The 24,078-nt window shown below is 40.3% G+C and overlaps 1 protein-coding gene across 8 annotated transcripts in view; it reads left to right on the forward strand.

The window, feature by feature from the left end:
- The window catches only part of AHCTF1 (AT-hook containing transcription factor 1), a 79,291-nt gene that overhangs the window by 48,710 nt on the left and 6,503 nt on the right, over positions 1–24,078 (forward strand). For 7 of the 8 annotated variants that reach the window (XM_032862864.1, XM_032862862.1, XM_032862863.1 and 4 more), the window contains 13 exons: positions 427–614; positions 5,479–5,623; positions 5,701–5,832; positions 6,518–6,668; positions 7,134–7,284; positions 7,607–7,699; positions 10,363–10,540; positions 12,346–12,549; positions 13,772–14,186; positions 15,530–15,653; positions 17,619–17,704; positions 19,242–19,450; positions 20,980–22,978. In XM_032862864.1, the coding sequence (XP_032718755.1) occupies positions 427–614; positions 5,479–5,623; positions 5,701–5,832; positions 6,518–6,668; positions 7,134–7,284; positions 7,607–7,699; positions 10,363–10,540; positions 12,346–12,549; positions 13,772–14,186; positions 15,530–15,653; positions 17,619–17,704; positions 19,242–19,450; positions 20,980–22,978 (4,075 nt within the window). Of the gene's footprint in view, positions 1–426; positions 615–5,478; positions 5,624–5,700; positions 5,833–6,517; positions 6,669–7,133; positions 7,285–7,606; positions 7,700–10,362; positions 10,541–12,345; positions 12,550–13,771; positions 14,187–15,529; positions 15,654–17,618; positions 17,705–19,241; positions 19,451–20,369; positions 20,504–20,979; positions 22,979–24,078 lie in introns of those variants that run through there. The other variant, XR_004383292.1, reaches the window with a different exon arrangement.

Consider the following 24,078-nt stretch of genomic DNA (forward strand, 5'->3'; position numbering starts at 1 on the left):
CCAGGCCTCAGAAGAATGGGGCTTTTGCTAGGCTTTTATTTTTTTTTTATTTTTTTTATTTATTTTTTTTTTTTTAAGATTTTATTTATTTATTTGACACAGAGAGATCACAAGTAGACAGAGAGGCAGGCAGAGAGAGAGGGAAGCAGGCTCCCTGCTGAGCAGAGAGCCCGATGCGGGACTCGATCCCAGGACCCTGAGATCATGACCTGAGCTGAAGGCAGCGGCTTAACCCACTGAGCCACCCAGGCGCCCTAGGCTTTTATTTAAAATAAAATGTACCACGGATTAAAATAGAACTTGACAGGTTATGTTTAAAGTGTTGTTTGTGGCTGTAGTGTCCCCTGTCTTTTTAAAGGCTAGGTGTTTTTGTCCAAGTGCCGCACATTCTATGTGCGTGTAGCATTTTTCGTGTTCCCTTTGCAGAGTGGCTTGGATCTTCTGTTCCACCCAGCTACTGTAAAACCTGTGTCATGGCAACACTCAAAGATTATTGAAGCCTTCATGAGTCAGGGGGAGCACAGACAAGCCCTCCGATACATTCAGACAATGAAGCCCACAGTGTCCAGCGGTGAGGACGTTACCCTTCACCTCACCGTTTTGCTTTCCAATAAGTAAGTACATGTTTTGAAAACACCGTTGAAGTCTTGATCATATATGTTAATAAAATGGAATTCATGAGATAGTCATATAAAATATTTTGCTTTGGTTGCATTTACATCCTGTTCTTAGGATTCTTCATTGTCAACGTGAAGAAAAATGTAAAAAACCTTTTATTTTAGAGTAGGATGAAGAAGGAGTACTCAAGTAAAAGGGGAAGCCAAACTGAGCTTCAGAATTCTCTCTCTTGCTAAATGGCAATGTGGGCATGTCCCCTGTGGGCAGTTGAGGTTTGTGGGGGGCGGGGGGAGGAGCCAAAGACACAAAGGCAGGATAAAGCCCTATTGAGTTGTAAAATCAGGTTTTGTGTCTTAAATACGTGAACCAAATAGGATTTGAGCAGGTGGGGATTTGAGTAGGTCCTGTCTTTACATTGTTCCTTTTCTTCCCTTTGCCAGTGTTAGTGCTCTCTAATCTGCATGCTAGAGATCTGTTCATATTACAGCTGTACGTGTGTATTGCTGTAGTTACTTGCGTATGTGACAACTGTGACAAGTTAAAGGCATGATTGGAAATACAGTTGTCTGGTAATTTGGGTTTTCTTGTTAACCATATGATTTGGGGAAATTGCTTGGAGCTAATACTTCTTACGAGATTGTAACTGTTTTGTACAACTCACTTTTTTTTGTCAGTTCTGTTGGTGGGTCATTTTTATATTTTTAGAAATTCGTTTCTTCACTCACCCCAGATTGTTGTTTATGAACCAAACGCTACTTCAGTACCAGCACTCTGAAAGTTAAGCTTTCTTTGTTCTCAATGTATTTCTGAGAGGAGAGGGTTGAATCTCTAAATTTCAGGTCGAAGAGGAGTTCTGTAGTATGGTAATGGGTTGATTAGATAGGTAGGACACTGCCAGTGTCCTCGAAAGTAATAAATTAGGAAGTACTTGTTGAAGTGAAATAACCTGAATTAGCCACAAATGTTTGGCTAGCCGAATAAATCTGGAATGAATTTAAGGGCAAGACAAGATTTAAAGAAGCTATAGCGGTAGAGGTTTAAGAAAATGGGCTAAGCGTCCCGGTACTGGGTAGCCAGGCAGCATGTAAATTAGTTTCAGTTGCATATAAGCTGGTTCAGTCTACTGACGTGAAAGAGGTTGTCCTTGATCACTAATGCTGACATCGAAAAAACAGATGTTGGAACCTTGGAAAAACACCTTTGAAAGGTTGCTTGTTTTTCCTCTACGATCCTGTTATCCTTGAGTTCATTCACAACACATTTTTGTGGTTTGCTGGGTAGATCCCCATTCCCTGTCCTTCAGGCATAGCAAACATTGTATATTCATGTTTACGACAACAGAAACACACTGCGTAACTTCTAAACATGATTTGTCTTAAGTAAAGTCTTCGTTATCTAGTCTTGAAGTGTCCCGTAGAGGACACGCAGAGGTAAAACCACAGGGCCGCCTAAAATGGCATTTGTTGAGTGGTATGGGTTTAGACTCCGCACGGGTGCTATGCCAGACTACTGTGGCGAAGCGAGTCAGAGTTTTGTGTCCTAGAGCATATGAGAGTTATACTCGTGTAGTGTGTGGATGTTGACACAGGATCATATGTCAGCCTGTTTCTGCTGCTGTATCACCGAGTACCCCTGTGCATTCCTTAATGAAAGGACTTTTACTGCTAACACAGTAGTTTAGCCTTTTATCAATTGAAATAATTTTCTTATTGAGCTTCCCACCACCGTGGTTTTTTTAACCAAAGGAAGCAGAGAGTAGTGGAGTATGAGGGCTTTCTTATTTTTAAAATTTAAAGTTGGCAATGGAACAGGCTTTCTTGAAGTTGGAGATAGTGTTGTCTCCTGCTAGAGGGGAAATGGAAAAAAACTATCATTTTTTTATTTATCAACTCTCCTGGTAGATTAATATTCAATAAGTCATAAATCTTATTCTTACTATATTTGCTCAATTAGGAGTGGACATCATACTTTGAATTGGAAAATTTCCATGGACTGGTGGATGGAGGGTCAGGAATTAGGGTTGGTTTTTGTTTTGTTTTGTTTTTAATTTTCAATAGTAAAATACTTACATGCTTCCAAAAGGTTCAGAAGGATACACAGTGAATTTCCAGCCTGCTATGCTGCTTCTTGGTACCCGTCAGTGTTAATAATTTCTAGTGGTGGACCTATGTAAGCAAATACATTGTATGTTTCTTCCCCCTCCTACTTAAACCCTCCCACCCCACCTTTTTGAAAGCACTTGCTAGCATTTTTTTTTTTTTTTTTTTTTTTTTTTTTTTTTTTTTTTTTTTTTTTACTTGCTAGCATTTAATGAACCTCCCTCAGCGTGGCTTCAAGCTACTAGGATGCAGGCCCCAGCCCCGCCATGACACACACCCTTCATCTCCTCAGCTTTTCTGCTGAAGAAGTTCGCCCTTCGTGATGACGGGCTGTTTGGGGAGTGTTCCTTTCCCCAAAGCTTTGTAGTAGTCCCATCACAGCACATCATTGATGGGAGCAGCTCCAGGCCCATTTCTGGCCGCATTTACCCTTCAGCAACCTCCCCCCACCACACCTACACAAACAGTGCTAAAATACAAACAGCACACTCTATGTCTTGCTACAGTGTACTTTTTCCTGTTGAATTTGGACTTGATATCCTGATAGGACAAAGAGACTTCCCTTACTTTTGACAGTTGCGTAGTAGTTCCCTGTGATGTGCTATGTCAGTATTTATCGAACCAGCTCCCCTCAGTGAACATTTAGGTATTTTCCAGTCTTTTGCTATTTTAACCATTGCCGTGAGTAACCACACATTTTACACAGGTGCAGATTTCGTTTGTAAGACATAAAATCCTAAAAGTGGAACTACTGGGGGAAGGGACATTTGATAGCTCACGGCACACTGCCCTCATGAAGGTTAGGCCACTTGACTTCCATCACCTGGTGTATTTGTTCATCTGCTGGGTGAAAGTGGTAATAGAGTAACAGGTTTCATCTCACCAAAATAGTAAGAGAATGCGCCTTTTCGTAAAGATGCTATTTCCTGCTTGTGAACTGCCTTTTGTTTTTGTGTGTGTGGTTGAGATTATTCTTCCTAACATGTTAGAGCTTTTTGTTTGTTACGGATAGTAATCCATACGGTTTTTTTCCCCCTCTTGTTTGTCATTTGTCTTTTTACTTTGTTTTAGAATGGATTTTGTTATGTTGAAAATCATGAAATCAGAATTATCAGTATTTTCATTTGACTTTTGTGTTTGTTTTTTCACTTTAATGTCATTTTTTGTTTTTAGTTCTCTTCATGGTATCTGCTACCACTTTTATGGTTTTTGTTTTATCATTTAGGTATTGATTTATCTGAAATTTATTTTGGTAAAAGCATTTTTAAAAGAAGATTTCAGTGTATACAGAAATAGAATAGTATGGTGAAGGTTCCATATACAAGTCTTACATCAGATTCAACAAATAGATTATGTCCTACCTACTTCAACTTTATGTTCATATGGTTTCTTTTTAATTTATGGTGATATACTTATTCATCCTTCTTGTTTATTTTTCTGTCTATAAAAATGTGCTCATTTTAATACTCCCATATTTTTTAGGCAGGAAAAAATTTACCCTCCTAAGACACTCAGGTTTATAACAACCATACTCTCCTCCCTGTCCTGGTATGGGGTGAAATACAAGGCAGTTTTAGATTTTTAGGGAATACCTGTAAATTTGTTAGTTATCTGGGTTCTTAACCTTTGTTAAGTCCTGCAGAGTATGTTAAAATATTCTGGTCCCAAAACAATAAAATGAACAGCTGGCCCTGCCTGGCCCGTCAGCAGAGGGAGCCCTTTTCTTCCCTGAGGAACTCTGTATCCACAGGAAGTCGGGGTCAGTGCTGTGCGAATTATTCTTCCGTGTATTTCCATGCTGAATATTAATCGATGTGACTTAGTTCACATATTCTGTGTTTCTTACGTGTGTCTTGGTTATTTATTAACAAGTCTTTATGTCAGTATTCGTGACTATTTCAATAACCACAGCTAAAGCTTTTTTATGAAGTTGTCCATTGAAACCAAAATTATGTGTTAACTTAGAATTTGGTAAATGATGGCTTTTTTAAGAAAAATTATTTCCCTGATATTCGTATGTACTTGCCAAGTTTTTATTCTACGTCTCACAGCCCCGAACGTTTTCAGCCCCTCCAAAAGTTCTGACAATTTTAGTGTATATCTTTCAAGACATTTTGTTACCTATTTAAGTAAATAAGTACATAAACAGTCATAGGCTTTGTTTATTGGTTAATTTTTTTACAATTATAGTCACTGTTGATACAGTTTGAAGCTTGGTTTTTTGTTTTTCAAGAGTGTGTCATAAGAAATACTTGTTTGATGTCTCACTGCCCACAGAAGACAGTGTCTCGTGGCCCCCACGTGGTGTCTGAAACTCCCTAATTTAACCCGTGTTTTCCAGTCAGCTCTTGCTTATAGATCAGTCAGAATATTCTTTGACTGAGATAAGCCCGTCAGCATCCCATACACACAGTGTTGCACGCGTAGGTCTTTGCTTCCTTGCGCTTCCTCTGCTCTCCTGCGTGGCGTGCATCCGTAAGGGCCCGGCTTCCTCTGCCCACCACAGTGATCCTCGTCTTCTCACTCCCATGTATGCTCTGTGCTTTCCTGTCCTGTACTCCAGTAACGACCCAGAATAGCCTCACATGAAGTCTGCTCGTGAGGTCAGCAAACGTCACGATGCCGTGATGTGTTTAAGAAAAGCTCAGAGTTCTCCTGCGTCACAAACCCCGAGTGTCACTGAGATTCTGTAGGTGGGTCGCTCGTTTGGAAAGCTTCCAACGGCTTTTCTAACACTAGGCCTTGCGGAACGCTCTTCCAGGTACATGGTGGAGGCCTGGACATTCCTGCGGCAGCACTCCACCAGTCTGAACGTCGAGCAGCTCCTGACGCACACGTACAAAGTCTGCCAGGAGACAGGCCTCATGGAGGACTTGCTGAAGCTGCCTTTCACAGACCTCGAGCAGGTAACAGTGCCCCAGCGCGCCCTTGTCGGAAACGCAGGAGAAGGGAGTAGCTGACGAGTATTTTTGGTTCTTCCTAGGACTGCTTGGTGAGATTCTTGCAGTCCAGCACCAGTGTTCGGAATCATGAATTCCTTCTAGTTCACTATCTGCAGCGTGCCAATTACGTCTCTGCCCTGAGGCTGAATCAAACTCTGAAGACCAATTTTTCGGTATATAGTGAAATGTGTTCCATTATGGGGGCCAAGAGAGTAAGGAGAAGTGGTAACTCTGTTGTGTGAGAGTTTCTAGCTCGGTAACCACCTGGTTTCTTCGTATCCCCTTGACCTTGGAGATCCTAGCACGGTGGGAACAGGACATTATTACTTCCCTGGTCCATTTACATAGGCCATTTCTATTTAGGTAACTGCCCACAGTCCTGCCAGCCTAACCACTTCACTTGGGGGGAGCTAGAGGAGGAGGTAGAGGAGCAGTGGGAGTTACGTGGTGCGAGGAGCCTGGACTTCAGGGCTCAGACAGATGCTCTTTTGTGCTCGGAACACATCCTCTGAGCCTTGGTTCTTCCATCAGTAAAATGACAGTATCTGTTTGTGGGGATGCGCATGATGTGTCAGAGGTGACCGTCGCCTGACCCATGTAGATACTTGGTACGTGATGACCATTGTTGTTAGTCGTGGAGAAAACTCGAGCCTGGGCAGGGGAGGGGTGGAACTTAGGACAGATGGGGACTGATAATGCAGTCAGGTGTGTGTAGGAGGTCCTTGGTTTGGAAGAATGGATATGGGAGAAGGAAGGTATTGTTAGGTATTCAGAATTATGTTTTAAATGGTAAATACCTAAACATAAACATAGCACTTTCGAAGAATAAATGTTTACGGTTTATGGCATGTTTAATAGAATGACCGTGATCCTCGTTTGCGGGAGAGATCAGAGGTTCGAAATGCTATAGTAGAGCAGTATGGGAAAGTCCTTCCTAAAATCCAGCGAAGATTAGCCGTTGAGCAAGCTAAGCCTTACCACCTGTCCACATCACCAGTTCTTCGAGAAGGTAAGATGTGATTGAATACTATCATAAAAACATATCTTTGGTGAGAAAGGACATCAAGTAATTTATCTCCTGAAACTGTTGTTCTCACATTCAGCTCACTTTTGCTTTGATTCATTACAGTGGCGGGCTATTTTTTTTTTTTTTAAGTGGGTCGCCCTGCTCTCCCCGAATGTAAAGCTTTCTTAGAGGTTTTTATAGCTGATTTATTAGCGCAGAACAGAATAAAGGATCTCGTTTTATTTCGTTTGGACACTCCCATCCACCTTTTAGAGAACATGTACAGTAAATTATCACCACCTCCCAAAAGTCCCAAGTTCTATTTCTACATAGATGTTGCTGAACTAAGTATAACCTGTAACTGCTTATCTTGTGAGCCCTATGTCCTAGTCACTCATATTCATCTTCTGGTAAAATCCTGGTTTAGAGAGGAAAGTAGACCCTAAACTTGCATTCTTTGTTTTACAGTTTCTAGACCCCAACCATTATCCACTGTTACAAAGCAAGCTGCAGCAGGGGCTGTGTTAACAAGATCTGCTTTCATCAGTAATGTGTTGTCTAAAATCGGAGAGATTTGGGCATGCGCTGAACCTAAAGGTGGCACCTCAGCCTCCAAGAGGTACACTTCCCTTAACACCTGTTATGGTCTTGCCACTCATTTTTCTTTCCCTGGTATCCAAAGCACTCATGAGCCATCCAGCCTTAGAGTTTATTAGTCTGTGTAAAAAGGAAAAACTCTATGTTGACTATTTTGATTGTAGGAAAATTGTTTTGTCTTTAAAAGCAGTTATGTTTATTGTTATTTGTAAATAAGCAGAAAGGTACGAAGTAAAAAGTGAAAACCCTCCTCTCCTACCTGATAACGCCTTCTTTTAAAGCACAGTTTAATTTAATACTCTTTGTAATACATACTGAGAAGTTACATTTTTGTTTTCTTGTAGTCCTAAAAGAGAACCATCTCCTCTGCCACATCCGCAAGTGCCTGAGGCATTTGTTGGAACACCAATTTTAAAAGCATCACAAAAAGCTTCTAGGTAAGACTTAGTTAAATCATTTTAAAGTCACAATGTTAGATGATAATTACACTGTCATTTTTAATTACCTTTAAAATGTTGCAGTATTTTAAATTCTTGAATGAGTTTTTAATAATTTTTTAATGCTTTTAATTTTTTTTTTTTTAATAATTTGGGAAGTAGCATAGTAATTTTAGCACCAGCTGCTAGCCTGCTTAGAATTTTGGCTTAATGATTTCAGATGCTTAGAGAAAAGAAGTGAACTTTGTTTTATTAAAAATCATGAGCAAAATAAACTGTTAACTTCTTTTAATACAATTTCCTTGTTGATTGATTCCTGAATGAAGGTTATTTTTGGAAATCGTTAACTAATTTTGGCTTATTGAAACTTCTGTACAACAGAACCCACTAAAATGCCTTCCGTGGCTTCAGATCAGTAATACTTGTACAACTTAAACTGTGATATTAGAGAAATAAATAGTAAGTCAAACTTCTATATCCAAGATGAAATGGTAATTGTATTTCATCTCAGAATATTGGGTAGTTGCAAAAGATGTTCATATTCTCAACAGCAGAGAACAAGTGTCTCAAAGCATGCTTATGATCGTTACAAATTTGATTGTTTACATTTTATCAACAAAACTATGTTATTTTTGAAAATAAAATGATCTGAATTTACAATAGAATAAGGTACTCAGAATAAGTTAATAATTTACAAACAGATGGAGTCAAAGCTGTTTAGAGTGGGCATATTTTCAAAGCATGAGAGGGTTTTCTGTTTGGGGGTTTGGATTTAATTAGATTGATGTTGTTTTCCTTTAATTACCAGGAAGATTATTTCAAATAAAAGTCATTATTATTATCATTCTGTTTTCCTAGCAGTAGTTCCAATTTTTTCCCCACAAGTCACTTTTTCTCAGTCCCTTTGTACTTTAATAGATCTGGGGTTCAAGAAGGGAGCAATTAATAAAAGTTTTCAGACTCATGACTAATGGCCTAAGGACCTAAAGAAAAAGAAGTATTATGAGAATCCTTCAAAGCTATGATTAACTCAGATGGAAGAAAGTCAATTGAGGTGTGAATATTTATTTTTATAGAAATCATTCTGTTCCCTAATACTGTTTTTCAAACTGGTTTGCATTAGTGGGTAGTGAGTAAACTTAATGGCTTGTGACTGGCATATCTTTCGGTGGAATAGCAGAGGTCGTATCCCTGGGTACTGCGTATAGTAAGGCTAGTGCTGTGCTGTGCAGTGTGTGTTTTGTGTGTGTGTTTGATATGAAATGCATTACTAATGTGCACCATGCCCAAAGATTTGTGGAAATCCTAAGATATGATGCAGTATTTAACATTTTTAAAGAGGATATAATAAAAACAGAATATCATAGTCAAAAAATATTTTCTTGATAATTGTTTTAGTATAATTTAGATACGTTGTCTTATTAGCATAAGAATTTTGCTTTTACTCAGTAGGTACCTTTGTTGGACAGGCCCTGCTTTTGAGAAGGAGTCCTTCATAATGATTAAACACCTTGAGCAGGAATACTAGCTCAGTGCAAGACAACTAACAAAATTCCAATTTGGGATAGTTCAGTATAAAAGTGAGCAGATGGTTTACAAATAACAGATTTTGAATACAGGTGAAGTAGAGAAGGAAGAGAAGAATTAGACAATAGAGAAACAAATGTTAGTGGCTTGATGGGATATTCTTGGTTTGGTGGAAATCTCTCAAAGCTGTGCTTAGTACAGAATAAGAAGCAGTAAGGATTAAGGAAATGCTTTCAGTAATATTGCCCACCGGGCACCAGGCTGGGTCTTCCGGCACCCATCTGTGATCTGTGTTCATCTACTATCCCAACTGTGAAGATCTCACTTGAAGGTAGAGGATGCGAAGACAAGGCACAGCCATGTGGTGTTTTTATTCCCGGGCACGGGGACATGCTGGACCTTTCTGGTCGTTCTCAGCCGAACCAGAGTCATTTTAGGGAAGTAAAAATATATTGTTTGTATTGCTAGGAAATTGTCCGTAAAATAGACTATTCATTAGGAAATTGCCTATGCAAATGGCCCATTAGAAATTGTAACCTGAAAATTTCACTTTAAATTCTTTATCTGTAAGTTTTTAAACTGTTGGGACTATGCATATTTAATACAAGTTACTGATGAGGTTAGTTTTATCATTTGCATGAACTACATCAGGACTTTATAGAAAACCAGCAGAATCTGGAGATTCCATTTGTCATTGAACTCTTTAATTTGAAAAAATTAACTTTGTGTGTGTGTTGGTGCTCAGTCTTTTATTGCAATAAAAACCATAAAGGTAAAGCAAGCCAGTATTCATTATGTATATCACATGTAGATAAAAGGAATTTTTATGTGTTCATAAAAATGAATTTATTTATTTTATAGTGATTATTGGTAAAAGGGCAGGGGACTAGAGCTTTCTTTTTTATCGTTATCCAGAATTCCTAATTCTCGGTTTTACTACTGAATTAATTTTCTGACTTTTTTAAAGTATGATATTAATATCCTCACTGAACTTACAATTTCATGTGGTTACCCTATTTTAACAGTGAATATGGAGTCTAATGGCATACTAAATTTTTTGTTTGTGTTTTCACCATAACTTGATAAGTTAGTCACCTGGCTCTTTCTGTGTACGTGTGTGCGTGCTGTGCTTACAGGCCGCTGGATCTGGTCGTCCATCCTGTGCGCCAGCCTTGTCAGCGTTTGGGGTTTATTCAGCAAACCCCCAAAAGATCTCCTGTATACCTAGCATCCAGTTCATTGTTGAAAGGATCACATCACAGTCCCTCTAGGACTGTAGAACTACATGTGCTTGAAACTCCTTTTGTGGTGAAGGTGAGTATTATATACCTTGTGTTCGTAGTAAAGCTAGGAAGTTCTCACTTGTCACACAGCAGGGAGAAATAAGCCATCTCTGATATCTCTGGATAACTGACAGCTTTAAGCCTTTGTGGGGTGGGGGAGGGGGCAGTACCTTTTTTTTTTTTAATCTTCTTAAATAAGACTTTACAAGACTTGACCTTTTGTGCTTCCCTGATGTTGTACTCAAGGTTAACAGTTACAATTACATTGTTGTTCGGAGAGTAACCCAAGTCTCTGGTTATTACAAGTTGAAACCTTAATTTAAAACCTCTGAAAAAAGTTTTCACATTCCTGGGTTTCACATTCCTGGGTTTGCCCCCACCCCATGCCATTTCTGCTGCCATTTTGCTGTTACTTCTTCCTTCTGTCAGATGCTTTTAGTACTCTGGTTTCTTTTTAATTCACATTCTCTCACTCCTTTGATGAAATTGCACTCTGTTACTCCTTCTTACTAGCAGTAAATCTGTCTTAATTCCTTTTCCTCCACCATCTCTGATAAATAATTAGTTGGGAAACCATGAAACTAGACTTACGGTGGCAGGGAGCAGGCACCGTTTCCCTTCCCGTTGTCAGAATGGTTTCGCAGCAGTTGTGTGCACTGGCTGCTTGTCCAGTGTTGTGGATTGAGTCTTGGAGGTGCCCTACCTTCATTTCTTTCCATTGTTTCCGGATATTCAGCATAGAGAGTGAAGCTAGGGGCTTCTTGCTTTTTCTTTCCTCCTTCTTCTTCTTCTTCTTATTCTCCTCCTCCTCCTCCTCCTCCTCCTCCTCCTCCTCCTTCTTCTTCTTCTTCTTTTTAATTTATAAGAGAGAGAACAAGCAGGGGAAGAGTGGGAGAGGGAGAGGGAGAAGAAGCAGGCTCACCTCTGAGGGAGCTGACATGAGACTCAGTCTCAGGGCTCTGGGATCATGACCTGGGCAGAAGGCAGACACTTAACCAACTGAGCCACTGAGGCGCCCCTGATTCTTACTTTCTGAGGTGAATAAAAGATAGTTCAACAAATGTCAGTCCTAAAATAGTTACTGAAAGAAGTGGAAGAGAAGGTTGGTGAGTGCCTGATATTTACTCTCCAGGGCTGTGATTCCAGTTTTCATCCATTAAAAAAAAATCACATTTTGTATTCTCTAAATCAAGGAATAATTTTGTGTCTGCTACCAAAAGTAGTCTTGAAAAAGAATCAGTATAACCTAACAGATATAATGGAATTTGGGGATCTAATGGGGTACAACCATCTGCGTTGCTAGTTCTTCAGAGGAGAAGTGAAGGGAAGAAATTATTGCAGCTAAATAGCTTCTGTGCTAATTATTGTTATTCTGGTAAATCAGGATTCTCATAAGTCATCAGTTACTGTTGTGATGAAATTGTATTTCTTATAAAACATTCTTAAAGTCAGGCTTATCATTTTGTATTAATTTGCTGTAATTAAGCTTGGTTCTTTTATACACACACTGTCCTTTCTCTTCACCTAACTAAAGTTTTGTAGGGACCCATTAAATAATTTATCTCTGCACTCTTTATTAACGTATTAAACTGGGAATAACCAAGACCTTAAGAGTGATTGTGGGTGTAGTTTTATGTTTTGTAGCCTTAGGTATAGAAATCTCTTGGGTAGAATTTTTTATTTTCTTTCCAGCAATCTATAATAAAACTTTTTACTGATGTGTTTATTGGAGTTGAGTATATAGGCACCATTGTGACTCAGTTGGCCTTCTCTGTCCTTAATGTAAGTGGCCTTTACAAATACTAATGGTGGAATTCTATTCGTTGTTTGTTGCAGAGAGCGAAAACTTTGGCCATGTCAGTTACTTCTTCTGGATTTGCCGAGTTCACTCCTCAGTCCATCTTGAGATCTGGACTTCGAACACCACCTTTACCCTCTCCCTCTCTGTCACCTGGAAGATCCATTACCCCTCCTTCACGACTTAAGGAAACTAGGATTTCATTTATGGAAGAAAGCGTGGCCACAAAACGGACTCCTGGAGTAAGTTTGACAATATTTGGAACAAATTAAGACTATATTAGTATTTACAAGTAAAAAGATAAATCGATTTGCAGGGGGTGGGGAGAGAAAGAGCATGAGCCAGAGGAGGGGCAGAGGGAGAGGCGGACTCCCCACTGAGCAGGGAGCCTGACTCGAGGCTCTGTCCCAGGACCCTGAGATTATGACCTGACCCAGAGACAGATGCTTAACTGACTGAGCCACCCTGGTGTCCCAGATAAATCAATATGCCTATAGATACTTAAATACAATCTCATAGATAGGCATGAAATCAGAAAACATTGGTTCAGAAAAAATCTCATGGCACGGACTGTCATTTACAACTGAAGTTTTAAAATAGGGCCCAGAAGCACCAAGTAAATTGCCTATAATCAAATGGCTAATTGGTAGCAGAAGTGGGACTATATTCAAGATCTTTTTTTTTTTTTTTTTTTTTTTTAAAGATTTTATGTATTTGACAGACAGAGATCACAAGTAGGCAGAGAGAGAGGAAAAGAAGCAGGCTCCCTGCTAAGCAGAGAGCCCATTGTGGGGCTCAATTCCAGGACCCTGGGATCATGACCTGAGCGGGTTTAACCCACTGAGCCACCCAGGTGCCCCTCTTTTCTCTTTTTTTTTTTAAGATTTTATTTTTTATTTGACAGGTAGAGAGCACAAGTAGGCAGAGCAGCAGGCAGAGGAAAAGGGAGAAGTAGGCTCTCCACTGAGCAGGGAGCCCAATGCGGGGCTCAGCCCCCGGACCCTGAGATCATGACCTGAGCCACAGACATATGCTTAACCAACTGAACCACCCAGGCGCCCCAAGACCTCCTCATTTCTTAGTCTGTGTGTTTTGTTTTGTTTTTACCTTATATTGTGTTGGCTGTCTTATTACTATGTTCCTAATTGGGTGTCTATTGAGACGGTATGTAGTCAGAGTTCCATTGTGGGTTAGTGGTAGTGGGTTGTCTTGCCTATTTTGTGTTTGAGTCTTTGAGAAATACCGTTTTATTCCCAATCAGGGAAACATTAACAACCATTAACTTTCATGTATCTGGAGAGAATGGATTTATAATAAGTGAGTTTTGACTGAGAAGAGAATCTAGAGAAATACCAAACATGAAAAGGTTGTAAGTAATCAGTTACTATTGATTGGAGATGGAGAGCTTAGACTCGACTGATTTCTCCTAGTAAATTATTTTTTTCAAAACCTTTTACTTGACAGGGTACAGATGACAGTAGGATGAAACTGTCTGTTACTACACCTCTCCATAAATGTGGAGGTCCAGCAAAAAGTGAATGGCTAAAGAACAAAGCCAAGACAACAGCCTTTTCCCTGAGTAGTCCTGAAAAGGACCATCAGGAAGTAGAATTAAGGTCCCAGGACACCCCTTTCCAGAGTTTGGAGAAACTGGATATGAGCCGAGAGAGTAGCGGAGCCTCCACCAGGTCAGACCAGACGACCTTGGAGTATCAGGATGCACCTTCCCCGGGAGACTTGGAAGACAGTTTCGTGGCCCTGAGGCCAAGGCGCTCTTCCACAGAACTCATTATCAATTTAACTGAAGCGACTGAGAAGGACAACGATAAAGATGTGCTTGAATCAGAAACGAGTCCTCCAGACCTGGAGAAACAAACGGGTAAGAACTCCTTTCTAGATATTCAAAAAATGTGTAGTAGAAGTCTTCCCACTGTGCACAAAGCTTCAGGATTAAATAATTACACAAGGGTTAAATAATTACACAATCCCAGTGTACTAGGTTCTAGACGCAATGCACACATCTGCCTTAAGGCCCTCTCTTACAGCTGTAAGAAGTAATAATACTGACTCTACAGTCTAGGTTGTTTTTATAGTTTCTGACTTGCCCAGCACCCTCAACTTTCTGGAAGGCTGCTCAGAAACCAGGTCCATCATTCTCTTCATCATCCCTACCTCCAGAATAATCACTAGACAATCAAAACAGATACCCAGAGACCCATGAATTTAGAGTCTTTATGTTTACTTCTATATCAAAAAGATTTTGAGCTCCTACTGTCTGTGGAGAATAGGCGGGCCCCCCAGCGAGTGTGCTCCGTGTTGGGGAGCCTGCCACTGACTGCAAGTAATTTAGAGCCTAGTGGACTACCTATATAAACAAACGAGCACTTACAGTGTAGCCAGAAAAACACTCTGGTAGGAGGCAAGGAAAGGGCCAGGGAAGCACCAGAGAGCGGGGAGACTTGGCCTAGAATTGGATCAGAAAATTCAGTCCATTTTTTGTTTCGTAGCCCTGCACAGGTTTAACAAGCATATTTAAGGGTAACTCCTAACTTAGAATCTGTAAAACTAAATCACTTCAATAAATATCTGTGTCATACTGGTGTCTTTAGGGCTGTGATGTCTCTATGTAATAAACACAATCATTATTGCTCTAAGAGCCTAGGACTCATGAACAGCATCTGTCTATAAGTGTACATCAGTCCAGATGTGCTCTAAAACAGTAGAATGATAAAACGGAGGAGAATGTTCATGACAGTATCTTCATTGATGATTCCTAAAAAGAGGAGGCAATCTCAAATAGAATCTTTTTATTGTTTTCATGGGGGGTTATTTAGCACAAACTATAGGATAAAATAGGCTAGAATTGCATCTCAGCTACTTACTAGGCCTGCGATAAGCAGTGTAACTGTGTGCTTCTGTGTCCTCATCTGTGAAATGAGGATAATAGTCCCCCCCGACTTTGGTTGTCGAGGACTGAGTCGATCTATGTACAGCATCATACATTAGGCCCCGACTGAGAGAAGTGGTAGGGTATGGGGGGCTCCCAGACTGGGCTCGACTATTAGAAGGACCTGTTGCCATTCTGAGGCCAACAGAGTAAACCTAAAAGTACAAAAAAGCAGATCCAGCAGCTTGTTACAAGTAATCATCCAAGGAAGATCCTGAGTACTCGATAACATTTGGCAGAAGTGATCGTAACTATTGCTCATGCGTGATCTGTAGGCACTGTCGCCGATCTGGAGACGAAGGACCTCTTGATTGAAGAGGAGGTACCCGCAAACCTCTGTCCCTTGCACCCCATTCCAGAAGGTGAAACTTCCCGCTGTGCTCCGCCAGCCCACGACGGGTAAGCTAGTAGGGAAGGCTTCACCTGTGCACGGAGTGTGACGAAGTGGTGAGCCGGTAGCTTCGTATTCCACACGTAGAGGAGCTTTTATTATATTTAATTTTATTTTATTTTAGTGGGCATTCCTACTTTGGCAGTGGTTTCTGTTACGAAGGACCTTCATTTGTATGAGCATGTGTTACAGAGTAGTTGCTGTGAAGTCTTAGATTGATGCTAGACATTTCTGGAACATACAGTCGTGATGAAGTGAGGCAGATCTCCTGTATTCTTTGGGGATCGTGTTTCTGATGAAGCCGTGCATTCCTCTGGGCCCTCCTGGGTTCAGTGGTTTCGGGTAGATGAGGTGGGTCTCCTGCGGCGCCAAGGTGGAATGCAGGGGCCATGGCTTGGAGGCAGTTTTGTTCCTGCCGTTTGGTGAATACAAGATTCCAGCAGAGGTTTTCACTTGCAATGACTGCTTGAACTGTTACACTCCTGGTTGGTTTTATTCAGTGTCTGTACATTCAGGCACCGTACTGGACCATATGAGGTCTGCCAGCCTGAGGCCAGGTCCCAAACGGTTTATGGTCTGCAGCAAGATGGGCAGCTTGTGTTAGACTGTAAACCACTACATCACTTCCTTTCCTGAAAGTCAGCTGAGCTCATCAGTGAGGTGACCGACGGCCCCTCTGGCAAAACCCCCTCCTCCCGTTGTAAGGCTGGATGCCTTGTGCCTTGGCACTGAGGGCAGTGCTGTTGGAGAGGATACAGAAAAGTTGCAGCTTTGATTATTATGAAGTCGTAAGGGTGATTTACTGAGATTAATCCATATGTAACACGGTCCTTTAAGATACCCTAAGTGGTTCAGTGCTTTGTAAGACCTGAGGGGGTTCACACCCACCCACAGAAATCACTGTCATAATAGTCACGTCTCACACACTGACCTCCATCATGTGCTTCCCTTCTGAGAAGATAAATCCTGATTAGCTGGATGGAATCTTCGCCAGGCCTCCAGAGAGAAAGTGGGAGGAAACAATATAAAAGCATTATGTAGATTGATGATTTAATTCTAATGTTTCTTGAATTTTAATGAAAATACTATTGGCAATGGGTTTGACAGAGAATTGCAACAAATTGCAAAGCAGAGAGTAATCACCTGACAACAAACGTGGTTACTGGTAATCTAGGTAAATCTAGGTAAATCACCATCATGACGAGCCTAGGTCCTTTTAAAATGTAAATGTATTAGTTGTTGCTTCTTGGTTATCCTAACATCATGAAACACAGATATAAGTCTTAAAAATACATCTGTAAGGGCATCTGCCTTCAGCTCAGGTCATGATCTCAGGGTCCTGGGATTGAGCCCCTCATCAACCACATCTCCCTGCACATCTATAAAATGGGTATATATTCCAAATGTATGTTTTTTTCTTGATTTTACTTTATAATTTTATTTGTCCCATTTTTTAAAAATGAGCATGCTTTTATTAGGTTTTGGGAAAGGGTCTGTTGAGAATAGAGGGGATCACTGTGCCCATATTTCCAGAACTTATTTACACGAAGTGGCTTAATGCAGGTCCCACTGGTCTCCTACTGTGAGTCTTTTTTCATACTCTTTCCAGATAATACTAAAATATTGAACCTGATTTTACTGAGTATATAGGAAATACTCCATAATATCCGAAGACTTAAGAATGTGCCCGCAGAAAATTAAAACCTGGCATAAGCGTAATTTATATTGACCAGCATTTTAAAACAATTTTTTTTGTAGTTTAAGGCCATGCAGATTAGAAAGTGGGAATACCAAATACAGTTTTATTCACTTACAAATGCTATAGTGCTACTCAAAATGAACTTGGGTGGTATTAAGTTCTCCAAACCTTGATTTTTTTATTACCAAAATGACAGCAGAGAGAGTGGGGTTAGAGCAGGGAAGAGCAGGTGGGATCTTCTCAAACACTAACGCATGTGTTTCTGTTTCTAAAGGAAAATCCTCACCCTGAAATCCCAGGTACCAGTTTTAGACGAAGGACTAGTATCCATTGAGACCTGCACCTCTACAGTTAGAGCAGGTAATAATCAATGTGTATATTATTTTGACTTTAGAATTACTTCATTTTAGGAGCACCTAAGTGGCTCAGTCGGTTGAACATCTGACTCTTGATTACGGCTCAGGTCATGACTTCAGGGTCATGGGGTAGACCCTGTGTCTGGCTCCGTGCTAAGCGTGGAGCCTACCTGGGATTCTCTCCCTTGCCAACTTCCAACTCCCTCCCCAACCCTGGCTCACACATGAGCACATGCACACACCCTCTCACTCTTGCTCTTGCTCTATCCCCCATGCTCCCCCAAAAATAACGCCCAAATAACCAAAAAAAGAATAATTTCAGTTTTAGTGTTTTATTGATTTTAGTGTTCTATTCTTATAGAATACATATATTCTATAAGAATAGAACAATGAATAGAACACTTAAAACACTAAAACTGAAATTATTCTCAGTTCTTTCTCTTTGGTCAGGTTCTGTAGCTGTAAGTAGCCTTGTGTTCTAGGGAAATGTATCCACTATCAGAGCAGTGAGTTGCTTGTAAGGCACTTGGAGGTCTAATAGTAGACGTCTTAGAATGGTTTTTGTGGACATATTTTCCTTCAGAACATTAAAGAAGAGTAAAATTAATTATCAGTCCCCAGCCAGATGGCATATCGGCTTTTCGATCTTCTGGGACTTTGATAGCTACATGGGGCAATTTCTGTTATTTAACTGAAGACCAAGATTGGCTTTTTATTAGTAGAAAATAATTGCAAACAACTGCATTTATTCTAGGGAAATTAACAAATATGTAGAGTTCATTTGATTATTTTTTTAAAATCCAGTGACCTTTTTTTTCTTCCTGTTTACACACTGATAGTTGGAAGGTAAAGTGTGTGTTTTCCCATTCCTCTTTGCCACACGGACAGGTGAAAAACTTTCTTCATTTTGTTTTATAAGCTGTTTTTGTATATTAGGGATACTAGCCCCATTATCTGTTAAAAACATGCAAATGTTTTTTCCTAGTTTGTTTTTTTTTTTAACTTACTGTGGTTCTTGGGTGGCTCAGTCTGTGGCCTTATGGATACTTTCTGCCAAAAGAGAACTACCTAGTCCTTTTCACAGTGAGATATGGCCCAGACTGCAGGTCCCTTTTGCCATTGTATACCTGCTCAGCGGGGGTAACTGATGGCCACTTGTCAGTCCCCTGATAACCATGATTTCCAGCTTCAGTGAACACGGAACAAACATTTGAGCTCCTCCAAGCAATTGTCCTCATACTGAAGTTTCGCAGTAAGGGCGGGAATTATACCTAAGTTGAAGAAAAAAACCACTATTGTCATTTTTAAATGTAAAACTTACCTTCGTGTGTTTGTAGAAAGCAGATACGTATTGTTTAAACTGAATGGATACTGAAGAGATGGGATTAATATGTAAACCCTCACAGGCTTTTCCCCTGTAAGAAGTTAGAAACTGTTGGGCAGTAGGACAGATTTTCAAGGAAATGTTCTCAAGTGCAGTATGGCCTGTGCCTTTCTCTTGCTTCTCAAACAGTGTATGTGTGTGTGTGTTTTTCTTTCAGCTGTGGCTGATGTGCACAGTGATAGCAGAGACTCCGGGCTTGCTGCTCCTGAAAGTCCTGGGGTCTCTGACCATAAGCGCGACCAGGAAATAACACTGAACTTGCAGGAAGATCACAAAGTAGAACTTGATGTCCTGAAAGCAAGTGTTGACTTAGCGGAAGAAAAGCCTCCCATTTCTGATGATCCTCCTGATCCTCAAGAAATTCATGTAAAAAACTAATTTTTTACTTTGTTGTTAGTTTTGGTTTAGTTAGGTTTCAAACCATAGTTTAAACCTAATGTATTCACTTATTTTGATTGCTGTATAAAAACCTCTTTATAATGTCCATAGAAGAAAGCATGTAAATATTTTGTGGAATATAAACACATCCTTTAAGTGAGAAAGTGTTTTTCAGGAAAATCAAAAAGTTATGTTAAAGAAGCCAGAATTGTAACAATTTAATTTCTGCTTAGTATCTGGTTCAAATGAAAGTTCTTTTAGCCATGAGAAAACAGATACTGGCTACTGTAGAGACAAGTATGACAGCGAAACTATTCAGAGCATTTGAAAATAACTGAATACAGTTAGAGAGGATTGTTCCCCCATGCATACTTGTAGGAGAGTGCTCATTAGCTGGCTGGGGTTTAACTTCTATAACATGAGAAGGGATTTCTTTTCTTTCTTTCTTTTTTCCTATTCTTTTTTTGTACTTAATATGACTTGCGGTTTCTCAAAATTCCACCACGTTTCTTTTAATATCAACAGGCAACTATATATGATAAGTGAATGTAAGATTTAAAAAAAAAAAACTCTTCTAATTTATAGAAATGTGATTGTATAGTACTTGGAAAGTTTCTTAAATCATAAAAGTGTCATGGTTGTCCATATTCATTTTCATGAGTATTCTCACTGTAAAATGGATGGATAAAGTCCCCATTCCTTCAGCTGGGAAGCTAATAAAAATTGTGGGCGTGGTATGAGTGAGAATCCTCATTTCTGGGTATTTCCAGTCTTCATCTCACTGAATGTGGGGGGAGTGGATGAATATGTCATTGTCTAGGTGGGTGGTAATGTTCTACCTTCTTGGTCAGGAGATCTCTCTGTTACTCTCTACCTCCTCCTTTTTCTCCCCCTCCCTTACCAAAAGGTAAATGCAAGGACCATTCCTTCTTCCACCAAACCCTTGCAGGAGAGGTACTGAACTTGAAAGCCTTAGGAATTTCATGGTTTATGCAGCCCCAGCAAAGGGAAGAGGATTGAGTCTAGCCCAAGGGAGCTTATGTAGGTGAATTCTTCTTCAACCTTATGGGGATCATGCTGTTTAGAAAAAGTGTGGTTAGTTAGGGAATTTGGGGTTTACCATTAAAACAATTTGGGGATTGTCTTTTTCTCCAGTTAATGTTTTTTTCTTGGGTGAGAACAGAAGAAGTCCTTAAATTAGTATCATAGTAATTTTCAAGGTTTTATAAGGACTGTCTTTTTTAGCTAGGGAAATGTGAAATTTCTACTTTAATTCCATTTAGAATCTCAAAATCTTTTTCTGTCTAGTTATTTTGACCAAGTAATAATGTCTGATTGCTTAAAGGGATATTTTTTATAAAGTAAACCCATAAGTATATGCCATATCAAATGTAGTTTATGTTTAACAATTCATATGCCAAAGATGAGATGATTATTTAAAAACTGTATGCTTTAGGCTAAAATAAATGTACACATTAAAATTCTTTAACCAGTCTCTTATCTTTAATTCATTGTAGGTGACTGAACATGAAAAGCTTGGAGTTCAAGATTCAGGACACGAGGCTAGGAGTCTTGCATTTAACGAGTTGTATCCCTCAGGGACTCTTAAGCTCCAGTATAATTTTGATACCATTGAGCAACAGTTTTGTTACTTATCTGATAATAAAGACTCTGCTGAGTGTGATGTTCCTGAAGTAGATGGGGAACTTTTTGGGGCTCAGAGCAACTTTACCTTGATATTAGAAGGTGAAGAAGGAGAATTAGAGACCGGTGATTCTGCAGCATCTAATGTGTTAGCTCCAGTAGCAAATACAGCAGCTGAGGAAAAACACGTATGCAGTGGGGAAAACGGTGGACCTGGTGCAGAGTTGGCAACGGTCATAACTAGTGATCAGGAGTCCCAAAAGGTAGAGAACTTACCATATGTGCCTGAACCAATTAAAGTAGCAATCGCAGAAAATTTGCTAGATGTAATCAAAGACACAAGAAGTAAAGAAATTACTTCAGATACAGTGGAACAGCAGTCCATTCATGAAAACATACCTTTAATAAGCCAGCAGGTCGTCACCAAGGTAGTCAAATCTACGTTGAAGACTGTTCAGGAAACAAGTACAATGACTATAAATGTGAGCCAGCTTGATGACACGATTTCCTCCAGAACGCGCAGAAGAGTACGTGTCCAAAACCCAAGTGTCCTATCAGCACAACAGGAAGAGTCTACAGCTGTTGCTACTCCTGACACGCTGGGCCTTTCAGGTAGGAGGACTCGGAAAAGAAAAGAAATTTCCGGGTCTTCTGAAGGTGCTTCTTCTGATGTCAGAGTTCTCTCTCAGAACCAGCAAATACCTCAAAACCCTGGGACTCCCAGGAGAGGAAGGAAGAGAAGAGAAGATAATCAGGACGTGTTAGGAAATGATCATCCCATGGAACAGGATGTAGAGGTTACTCCAGTTGGCAGACTAAGGAGGGTAAAACCCTCTCAGCTGTTGGAACCAGAAACTGAAAAAAGTAAGCTTTCGTCGGTTACCAAAAAGACTCCTAAAGGAATTAAAAAATCTGTGGACTATCTGGAAAGCGTTGAAATGGTAGAAATGGTAGATCTAGATCTGAAAGTTAGTAAAGGAGCATGTCCCAGCGGAAGTACCCGAAAACTGAGAAGTGCCACTCTAGAAGCTTCTAAAAAAACAGGGCATAGGTCAGTTGGAGAAACTAAGCTTTCATCTGTTACCAAAAAGACTCCTAAAGGAAATAAAAAATCTGTGGACTCTCTGGAGAGTGTTGAAATGGTAGATCTAGATCTGAAAGCCAGTAAAGGAGCACGTCCCAGCGGAAGTACCAGAAAACTGAGAAGTGCCACTCTAGAAGCTGCTGAAAGTAGAGGACATAAACCTGATGGAAAGCCCGTGGACCAGGCACTGCCTGTCGAGCCTTACAGAAGTCCTAAAAAGAGGGAATGTAGCACACTCGATGTCACAGAAGACTCCAGACTGGATTCCTCACAACTGAGTCTTCAGGCAGAGTTTGGTAGACCTAGAAAACGTGGTAGACCGAGAAAAGTCAACCCATCTGAAGATGTTGGGTCCAAGGCTGTCAAGGAAGCAAAAAGTCCCAAGAGGAGGTCAGGAATTCTCAGCAGCCAGAAGAGGTCGACAAGAAAGACCCCGGCTAAAAGAAAGACTGATGTTGCAAAGACAGCTTTAGAAAACTCCGTTTTAGTGCCAGACGAGGAACTTATTCTGGTGACGGGCTCTAAGAAAAAGCTTACGGAAAGCACTGAAGATCCAAGCCAAACGTGTGCAGTTGGCCCGGTGTCAGGAAAATGCGCTGACGAAGGAACAACAGCCATGGAAACTGACAGCCCAGAAGAGAGGGTGCTTGCCCCAGCCACTCCACTGAAATCGTCCCGTAGCACGAGGACTCGATCTAGCAAGGCCATCTCGTTTCCCGACCTCTCTGAACCGAAAAATGAGTTTGTATTCTCTACTCCCGTGTCAAAGGTTCCAAAGAAGGAGAAAGGTACGTTTATTTCTATTCAAAGCACAGTTTTCATCTTGCTCAAAGTCTTCAGCTTAAGATTCTGTTGTTTAAATCACAATTCAAGACCGTAATTATTTCTCCTAAAAATGATTAGTATTTACAGAGAATTCCTCCCCTCCCCCGCCCATAAAGAAAACACATGTTATCTTTAAATAGTAAAATTTAGAGATTTTATGTTTCAAATTTTATCCTCAGATTCAGGAATTTTCTCATTCACTGTGACTGTTGAAGCCTTATAATTCACTTGACATGGGTTTAATCTTCTAGGATAGTATCACTTCTCTTCATTCTGCCCTGACATAAGTGACTTAATTTCTCCCCAGATAGGATCAGCATTTTTTTTTAAAGATTTTATTTATTTACTTGACAGAGATCACAAGTAGGCAGAGAGGCAGACAGAGAAAGAGAGGGAGAAGCAGGCTCCCTGCTGAGCAGAGAGCCCGATGTGGAGCTTGATCCCAGGACCCTGGGATCATGACTCGAGCCGAAGGCAGAGGCTTTAACCCACTGAGCCACCCAGGCACCCCTAGAATCGGCATTTTTAATCTAAGTGCTGCTGTGTTTGGCTAGTGTCCCAGCAGATGTCCACAACCTCAAATTGTTTTAAAGGGAAGAAGTAGAATTTTATTGAATAGGATACAGAAATTATTTCAGTGCCTCCTCCCTGTTGCCCATAAATGGGCACGACTTCACATCTAGCTTCCCTCATTGCCCCTGATGAGCTCACAGCTGTATCATTGGGTTGGTATAGCACATACCTTCCTTCCCAGCAGGGGTGACGTGTCTTCCCAAAGAGTAAGAATATCTTATTCTTTATCTGTGCTATTAGGATTTGGAGGGGGGATGTTTCAGTGAAGTGGCCAATTAGGAGAAAGGGTCTAAAAGGTGATGATGATGAAGGAAACGTTGAGACACTGGTGTAGCTGAACAGAACCTGTTAGGATCATTCTTGGCAAATGTGATAAAAATGGTTAGGTGTGCAAAATGAGGCCGTTCACTTAAGGCTAAAGATCTGAATTTCAGCAAAGCAGCTCAGGGACTCATAAGTAAAGTATATGACTTTATTGTATTTATTTAAA

This window comes from Lontra canadensis, unplaced genomic scaffold (genome assembly GCF_010015895.1).
Source record: "Lontra canadensis isolate GAN:19392208 unplaced genomic scaffold, GSC_riverotter_1.0 scaffold24, whole genome shotgun sequence".
NCBI classification, from domain to species: Eukaryota; Metazoa; Chordata; class Mammalia; order Carnivora; family Mustelidae; genus Lontra; species Lontra canadensis.